The sequence below is a fragment of the Mandrillus leucophaeus genome, unplaced genomic scaffold (genome assembly GCF_000951045.1).
Source record: "Mandrillus leucophaeus isolate KB7577 unplaced genomic scaffold, Mleu.le_1.0 Scaffold897, whole genome shotgun sequence".
Classification (NCBI taxonomy): Eukaryota; Metazoa; Chordata; class Mammalia; order Primates; family Cercopithecidae; genus Mandrillus; species Mandrillus leucophaeus.
Window position 1 is genome coordinate 641,682 of NW_012109774.1, and position 10,111 is coordinate 651,792.

General features: G+C 35.4%; 1 protein-coding gene across 3 annotated transcripts in view; it reads left to right on the forward strand.

Moving 5' to 3' along the window:
* The window catches only part of KLHL1 (kelch-like family member 1), a 478,878-nt gene that overhangs the window by 426,665 nt on the left and 42,102 nt on the right, over window positions 1-10,111 (forward strand). For all 3 annotated transcript variants that reach the window (XM_011969523.1, XM_011969520.1, XM_011969521.1), the window contains one exon: window positions 6,057-6,269. In XM_011969523.1, the coding sequence (XP_011824913.1) occupies window positions 6,057-6,269 (213 nt within the window). The remainder of the gene's footprint in view (window positions 1-6,056; window positions 6,270-10,111) is intronic.

Here is a 10,111-nt window from a genome sequence, read left to right on the forward strand (position 1 = left end):
ATGTTAGCCAGGATGGTCTCGATCTCCTGACCTCGTGATCCGCCCGTCTCGGCCTCCCAAAGTGCTGGGATTACAGGCTTGAGTCACCGCGCCCGGCCTCATTCACTCCTTTTTATATGACAATATAAACACACATTTTTAGTGAGGCATCTAAAATAAAGACAAGACTTTCCAGCATTTTACCAACTAGGTACAACCATGTGTGTGTTTCTGACCTATGAGATGTGAGAAGTGAGTTGTGCAGCCTAAAAGGTGGACTCTTTAAGGGAGAGATTGTGCTCCTTCTTCCAATTTTCCTTTATCCTTCTGTCTGAACCATGGTTGTGGTAACTGGGACTCCACTTTGGGACATCAAGACATGAGGGTTAATAGACAATTGTCCATAGGGTTTTAGGATTACTGCACATTTTCCAAACAATAATTACTAGTGACTGTTTTTCATAACATATTTTCAGGATATTTGTACATCAAAGAGTTGGAAGATAAAGATAGTGACTTTCTTTCGGTCAGAGAGTAGAGAATTGTTCCTTGGCCAGAATCATAAAGATAATGTCTCCCTTCAGGGAAAAGGTTGGGCGGGTTTTCTGGCAGCCCCTTTAAAGGATTAGAGTTTCCAAAACTCGGAGATCCCTTAGAGGTGAAACAAACCCACCACATGTGCAGCATTCACGTGAGTATCTCCGAATCATGCTGGTGAGGCTTGGGGGAAACAAGGAGTGCAGATGTAAACATGAAATTTATGCTGCCTACTGTATTGTCAGTAGCAAAGTCACTTCTCTCTCCCCCATGGATCTTGTTTCTTCTGCCAGCATCCATGAAACTGGAGCAGGCTAATTTGTTAGCTTGGAAGTGGGGTAGAATTTCAGATTCTTCGCAGTTCTTGACAATGTTCATACTCTAGCAATGCAGCCTGGATCTCATCACCTGTAAAACCCTGTTTACACACATTCAGACACATATCCTAATCAATACAGGATTTGTTTTCTTGAGCTGCTGTATTGTATGTAATAGAATATAAAATATATGGCACTAACTTAGATGAGCACCTGCTAACTAGGCCTCAAGACTTTGAAACCTGTGGCTGAACATTAGTTAAAACTTATCTGTATATCGGTAAACACATAAATAGGTGAAATAGCAGGGAAGTCTCAGATTCTTGCAATTTTCAGCAAGGTCCTAGAAGAGTGCACTTAGTCAAAAATATTTCTGGATCTCCTGTCAAATCCTGGCACGTAAGGATATGCTGGTCAATATTTACAGCAAATGGAACTATGAAGCTGATGGTTTTGAAGAATGTTATTTTTCTGTCCTTAACTCACTGCCTTGTAATGAAGCCTTAACTTCATAGCATTTCATGCAACTCCCTTCATTCTCAATCTAACCTTCTCATCCTACAAGCTACATATCTTTCATCCCCTCCTTTACTACCATCCCTTCCATCAATATGACGTACCTGTCACTCTTTATTTATCAACCGCTATGACCTTTCATGCCCCTGGTCTTTACATGTAATGCTTTCCTTGTATGTAAAGCTTCCCCCTGTTTTTTCATCTTACAAATTTTTACCCATCTTTCAACTCAAAGTGGAAATGTCACATTGCCTTTCTGGCTGCGAAACTGTCAGCTGTCACTTTCTGTGCTGCCAGCGCATTGACTTCCGTCATCAGATTCTTCTCTGCTCTTCAAATTCTCAACATCTGATTTGTCATTTCAATGAAAGAAGCAAGGAATCAGTCTAAACTATGAGTAAATAGATGGTGAGGGGGAGATCTAAGAAGATTACCTTTGATGATTGTTTTTGTTTTTGTGTTTTGAGACAGGGCCTCGCTCGGTCGCCCATGCTGGAGTGCAGTGACATGATTCCAGCTCACTGTAGCTTTGACCTCCTGGGTTCAAGTGTTCCTCCTGCCTCAGCCTCTGAGTAGCTGGGACTACAGGCATGTGCTAACATGCCCAGCTAATTTTTGTAACTGTTTTAGAGATGGGGTTTCCGCTATGTTGCTCAGGCTGGTCTTGAACTTCTGGGTTAAAGTCATCCTTCCACCTTGGCCTCCCAAAGTGCTGGGATTGTAAGTGTGAACCAATGTGTTTGACCTGATAATTGTTCATGAAGACATGTATGTATATTATAGCATATATTCGAACTGCTCAGTGAGAATGTGCCAGTAAAGTCATTTGATCCTGGACTTACTTTCTGTTTTTGTTTTTGACACATAATAATTATACATATTCATGGATTATAATGCTATGTTTTGATGCTTGTATATATTGTGCAATGAACAAATTAGGTAATTAGTATATTCATCACCTTAAACATTTATTATTACTTTGTTGTGAGAACATTTGAATCCTCTCTTCTAGCTATTCAAACTATGCAATGCATTATTGTTAGTTGTGGTCACTCTAATGTGCAATAGAGTATCAAAAGTTATTTCTCCTAACTGCAAGATTTTACCCATTGACCAACCTCTCTCCATCTACCCCTCCCCACTTGTTGTCTCCAGTCTCTGATAACCACCATTTTACTCTCAAATTCTATGAGACCTTTTTTTTTTTAGAGTACACATGTGAGTGAGATAATGTGGTATTTGTCTTTTGGTGCCTGGCTTATTTTGCTTAATGTAATGTCCTTCAGGCTCATCCATGTTATTGAAAATAATAGGATTTTATTCTTTTTATGGCTGAATAGTATTCCATTGTGTTCCAACAAATGGAGCACATTTCCATTATCCATTTATCCATTGTTGAGCATTTAGTTGATTCTATAATTTGGCTATTGTGAATAGTGCTGCAATAAACATGGAAGTGCAGCTGTCTTTTATATACTGGTTTCATTTCCTTTGAATATATACCAAGTAATGAGATTTCTGGATCGTATGGTGAATCTACTTGTAATTTTTTGAGGGATTACCATACTCTTTTTTGTAATGGTTTTACTAATTTACATTGCCATAAACAATGTATAAGAGTTTCCCCTTTTTCACATCCTCATCAGCATTTATTACTTTTTTGTTTTTTTGTTAATAGCTCTTCCCCCTAGAGTGAGGTGATATCTCATTGTGGTTTTGATTTGTATTTCTGTGATGGTTAGTGCTGTGGAGAATTTATTCACATATCTGTCTGCTCCTGGACTTTTCTTTGTTGGGAAGTTTGATTACTGATTCAATATCCAAAATCTGAACAGACCTATATGTAGTTTGATACTAGATTAGACAGATACAGGTCTGTTCAGAGTTCATATTTCTTCATAATTTAGTCTCAGTGGGTTGTATGTCATCATTACTTTTTAATGTAAATTCAGGTATATAGTTATATAATTTATGAAATAATTTCAGAAACAGAAAACTGTGATCTATTATGGCCTAGAACTATTTTATTATTATCAACATTTGGTTCAAATAACTCAATAGTATAATTTATCAGAGTAATGTTTATGAATAAATAAAGCAGCTTGAAGTAAACATTTCCTTTAAAACAACAGAATATAAGAAGTTCATATCGTGTTTATTTATGAACTATACATGAGGGCTATGCTAGGTATCTCACAGAAAGATGCCCATAAGTAAAATCCTTGCAAAATACATTTAGTTACATTTTAATATCTTAGGGTTACTCCATACTTCTTTTGTGTTAAATCATCAATTTAAATGAAACAGAAATAAGTGAGGTTCAGATTTCATAAGGTGTTTAGGATGATTAAAAACTTGTAAGTGAATAATTATTTCACTTTTGGGTGTTTTTGCAAGCTAAATTGTTCAATACTTGCTTTTTTTTTTTAATATTCCTATTGGTTAATTTTAGCATACTGCAAGATTGAGAGCTAGCAGACTACTTGTGAGTAATCAAGCAAAGAGGTATTACACACATAAAGGGAACACTTGGGCAATCAGATATATTTTACTATGGCAGTCATTACGAAAAACACAAACAGCTTTAAAAAAAATTCCTAGGATTTAAAGTAATTTTGCATATCATATTTTAGAGTTATTATATGGTATTAGAGCAGGAATTTGTAAATCTACTTCTCGATTGATTTATATGCTAAGTAATACTGCCTTCCTATGCATTTATTTAGAAATTGAGTATTATAGATTTAAGTCTACTTATAAACATATTATATTGGATATATTGTCCATAGTAAAGAAAACACTTCATCTGCAAACCCCAAATATCTGAGACAGGTCTCAGTCCATTTAGGAAGTTTATTTTGCCAAAGTTAGGGGCTCGTGGCCATTACACAGCTTCGGGAGACCTGACAACCTGTGCCACAGGTGGTTGGGGCACAGCTTGATTTTATACATTTTAGGGAGATATGAGACATCAATCAATCAATATGTGTTCCATCCAGAAAAGTGGGACAAATCGAAATGTGGGAGGGGGGGGCTTCCAGGTCATAGGTAGGTAAGAGACAAGTGGTTCCATTCTTTTGAGTTTCTGACTAGCCTTTCCAAAGGAGACACTCAGATATACACTTATCTCTGTGAGCAGAGGGATGGCTTTGAATTATGTCTGCCCTTTGTCCACAAGGAAATTTCTTGTGAGGAAGGTACAGAGCTTTTTTTTTTTTTTTTAATCTTAGTAGCTATCTTTTCTAGGAATAGAATGGGAGGTAGGTTTGTGCTAAGCAGTTCCAAGCTTGAGTTTTCCCTTTGGCTTTAGTGATTTGAGAGTCCCAGGATTTATTTTCCTTTCACACATCTAATCTCATTAAAACACAAACAAATCATATCCTCCCTCTATTCAAAAACCACAATGGCTTCCTGTTGTACTCAGGAGAAAAGTCTACATGCAGCTTGTAAGCTGCCATTCACCTTGAACTACCACTCTCATATCAGTCTCTGTCCCAGCCATTCTGGCTTCCTTCCTGTTTCTGAAATTTTTCACTCACTATTTAGTCATCCTTAAAACTTCCTTCCCCACATATTCCTGAAGTCACCTTCAATCACTAGCACTATCTTCCAAGTTTTTGCAAAAGGTTTCAGTGAGAACTTTTCTGGTTACTTATTTAAATTGTATTCACAATCTCCACCCTCACCAGTTGCATTACTGATCCTGCTTCTGGACTCTATGTCCATTGCACTTTGCACCTTCTCCAGTAGTAAATGATATTTATGTTTACTTTGTATATTATGTCTATCCCTGCTTCCGTACAACTGAGTGCATGGATTTTTTTTTTCCTGTTTTGGATATATCAATAAAAGTTTTAACAATGTGTGGCACACACTAAACATTCAAAAATAGGTAGTGAGCAAATGGATAAGTAAATAAATGCAACACGGTACCTTACTGTGATAAAATAATGACTATGATTAAATGGGGAAGAACCATTTTATTAGGATTAGACAACGCATTCAAATTATGTTAGTACCATTTATGATGTATAACTTATTTTGGGGTGTTTTCTATCATACTTCTCATTAATAAAATAATTGTAGCCAGATGAGTGTATCAAGTAACCTTCAGCAATTTCAATCATACTAACATTGTTGCATTCTTTTTTCCTGTAAAGTCTTGTCTTTAGCTCTAGTATAGTCACTGATTAAGAAAGTTGTTGGTAAGATAATACTTTTAGTTTATTACATTTATTCATTGTTCTAAACTGTGAGGTTGGAAAACAAGGCGCAGGTATGTGTTACATACTGCCAAATCACTTGCTTATCAACAAGTAGGATAATGCCTTTCTCCTGTTTATGTTCATTGTCTTACATTTTATTCTGTATTTTAATAGCCATTTCTTAATATTTATTAAACTAATATACTAATATTACTTATTTCTGCAGTATGCAATTTAAATCTATCCAACTTTCTAGAAATAGAGGTTAAAATTATAGTTGTTTTAATTTCATCTAGTATACTTCAATTTCTATACAAAAATAGAAATTTCTAGTATATATGATCATTTATTGAGTATCTTTAACAAAATCTCCCTGCAAAGTAATATATTTCCAACACATTGAGTCTCATACTATGAAAATTTATTTTAAAAGACCTTTTATTTTCTCTATTTTGTCATCCAGACTATGATATTAAATCACGTTTTTCCAATTGTGTTTTAGGCTGTATTCAGTTGGAGGTCGTGATGGAAGTTCCTGTTTGAGTTCAATGGAATATTATGATCCTCATACAAATAAGTGGAACATGTGTGCTCCCATGTGTAAGAGGAGAGGGGGTGTCGGAGTGGCCACATGTGACGGTTTTCTTTATGCAGTAGGAGGTCATGATGCTCCTGCTTCAAATCACTGTTCCCGGCTACTGGATTATGTAGAAAGGTGAGACCCCAAGGACACTTTTATAGTGAAAGAGACAGTGCAAATCACATTGATGCCTGATTCAAGTGTTTGGAAAAAATGCATTATTTAGGAAAGTTAAATTCAACACCTAGAGATACATTTTTTAACTCCTTTCTCTCTCTCTCTCTCTCTTTTTCTCTCTCTCTCTCACACACACACACACATGTACTTTCTTTTATTTTCTTATTCTTGTATTCCTGGCTTCCTCCCTTCAACTAATATTTATTTAAATTTCCACAATGTTTTTTCACAAGTCCTTAAATAATCTTTAAATTTCTTCTTGATATACTTTTAAAACATACATTAAAAAGAAGTTTTGCGTGATGTATGAAATGTGAATATTTGTTAATGTTTTTAAAAATATTGGATATTTTGCTTCTGTGTTCTATTCTTCTGTTCAAGTTTGTTTTACTACCCTTTCAAACTCTCAAAGGTGAATTATTAAGTTCTTATTTTATGACACATCCTTTTTAACATAAGACAGACTGATTGGAGCTATATTTTTAATAATCTTGGTGTATGAAGGAAACATAGGTTCTCTTATAACTCTTTCTAAAATTGACCAAGTGCACAGAAGCTACAGTGGGATAACACTTTGGCTTCAGGTAGGAATACAATGCAGAGACTTCTGGCACAGCTATCACTGAGTTCTCTTTTGGCTGTGCGTTGCTTAGAAGTATGATATGGTATGCAGTAAGGACTGAACAATCCTTACTAAGATGCATGGTAATATTTCCTATTACATAGGATCCATAGTGATCCATGGGGAAATGAGGATAAGGAATATTTAGGTCAATTGGTTTATTAATTGGTATAAGATAAGTAACTCTACTGTAACAAATAACTTTAAAACTCTCAGTGGTTTAATACCATGATGCTTTTTTTCCTCATTCATGCTACATATCCATGATATTACCACTCTGGCACTCAGACTGACACATAACCTAGAATATTGGTCATTGCTGGTCTCTATGTCAAAAGGAAAAAGCCAGAGAGTAGTAAATTGTTCACTGGTCCTTAAAGATTTCACCTGCAAGTAATAGAATTCTCTTTTGTTTGTACTACAATGACAAACCAATAACATGGCCACAGAAAACTTCATGGGAGTGTGAGACCAATACCTCAACTTGTATCTGGGAGAGAAGTGAGATGTTTGGTGGATAGCTCTGAGAGCAGAAAAATTTTCCTTTTTATATTAGGAAAACACAGCCTGTATCCTGATGCCTGTAAGTGGTATAGATAATAGAAAAAGGATATTCTTTCCCACTTATGACAATTTTTTCTAAGGATGTGTAATTATTTTTACTGAGGATAAGTCCATTGGCAAGAGATGGTTTTTGATAAGCAGGCTGTGTTCAAATTAGATAAAATGCAGAAACAATGTTTACCAATATTGCTACTCTGTGAAATGGACTGTAACTTTATGGCTGTATACACATCGAAAAAGGCATTAAGTTCACTGCATTTTCACTTTAATATTTTCTAGTCCACTGAAATCAGGAACTACAGGTGTTACGATGAAGACAGTGGCCAGTGTCCTAATAAATAGGTTTATACTTTTATACACACAAATGTGCAATCATTTATTTTTTAAAATGCTGCTAATAGACTGACAACTAACCCACTTACATTTTCTCTGCTAAATTCTTGAGTAAACGAAGAGATGAATATGATGAGCCTCCTACTTTTACCTTGAATATCTTATATAAATTCTGCTAATGAAATATTTCATCCCAATATTCTCATCCAACCCGACTGTATAATGTATTGAAATGTTGTTTGTGAACAGAGGCATAAATAATTCAGTTTAGGAATATATTTTTGTTGGAAAATTAGATTTAAATAAGCATGGCTATTTTGAGTTATAGGAGTGCAGTGGATATGAGCAGCTTAAGTAATGCAGAAGCACACAGCATTATCATGATTCTTATCCTAGCTCATATTACCCATCAGATTAATAGCACTTTTGCACTTTTTATAACATATTTTCTATGCTGACGATTTCACATGCAACTCCTCAATAAATCAAGATATGCAACTGTGCCTCTGTGAAACCACTTTGCACATAGAATGTAAAAATGTTTTTTAGTACATAATCATAGGCAAACATCATTAGAAATAGCAAGAATAGTATACAATGCTATGTTTTGTAGAGAGATGTATAGATCACATTTTATTATAGCACAACGATTTTTTATAGAAATGTAGACTATTATATAATGGCGGTGTTAAGTCCAGTTTTATAATGCTTATCAAAAATTGTTTGCACTCAGGTATTGTAAGCCCAAATAATACTGGCACCTCAAATCAGAGAAGGTAGAAGGCAGGGACTGAATGAGAATGAGGACTCTAGACTAGTTTATGGAACAGATGAAAACTAATTTTGTGACCAAACCTCACCCTAGTAAGAGCAACCTGGTGGACAAAATCAGTGTCCAAAATGTGCATTGAGTTTCAGGAGAAGTGAGGTCCAGAAGATGTGATCTATTAGGCAAACAACATTCACACATTTATCTATTTAGTCAAAAACTATCGTTTTTCGTGTATTTTGCACTATGCTATACAGAGCTTACAGTATTAGAATAAAGAGACAAATAAATAAATAAACCTTTAAGATACCAAATGAAACTGGAATCTAGGCAACAGATAAGAAAATATGTTCAAAGGCATCAGTCCCGCTGCTGAGTAATAATAGATCAGAACCACCTTTGCCCTCACATCTGCATCCCTGTAATGAGGGCGGGTGAAAGAAGGGTGTCAAGATAATAGGAACCTTCTATGCCAGACTTTGTAATACCCACTTCTGCATCTTCCAATTCATTCTTCTTATAGTTGCCAGAGGGATCATTTCATAATGCAAATTTGACCAAGAAGAAAAATTGAGATTTATTTCTTGGTACTAATTATTAACATTGTAATTAAAATTCTTTTTACATCAGTTTTTTAAATTAAACTAGGTGCCATCGGCTGAAACTGCCCAAGATAGCTTTCCACCCAGCTCTATATTATTGTGCTTCGTACAATTTCTGGCACAGAATAGGCACATAACAAAAATGTATTGAATCAATCAGACACTAAGAAAAATGAACCTCAATATTCCCACAAGGAAAACTTTCTTGAGATAAACTGTAAATAGGATGTTATACAGACAAATGAATTGACAGAGAAATTGTAGAAGATAAATGGATAGATTGATAGAGCAGAAGAATGGGTGAATGTTGAGATGGACTCATGGAGAGGCAAATGTAATCATTTGAGGTTTACTTTATGACCGAGAATATTGTAAAATTTGGTAGATGTTTGTTTGGTATTGCAAATCCACATTTGCATTTGCATCATCTTGGCGGAATATTATTTCCATATACTTTAAGCAGAAAATTGTTGAGATAGATAGGGTCTGAAAAGCTAAGCAATTGTTCAAATACTTATTTAAAAGTATATCCTTATACCTTATCTAAACACTATTAACAATTTTGATATATTATTGTGATGTGCTGCTTCTCCCCTTCCCCCTTCCCTTTCCTCCCCCAAACCCTTTCTCATTCAAGATACTATTGCTGCAGTCAGCTGCATGAGTGCAGGGAGAAAGGACTAGCTAGTTTGTTGCCATTGTTTTTCTGTTACTATGCATTCATAATGTTTGCTATTGGCTAGCAAATTATGCTCAAATTTTGGATAGACTATGTTAATATGAGGATTATATTAGTCCATTTTCACACTGCTGTTAAGAACTGTCTTAGAGTGCGCCGAGATCGCGCCACTGCACTCCATCCTGGGCGACAGAGCGAGACTCCCTTTAAAAAAAAAAAAAAAAAAAAAAA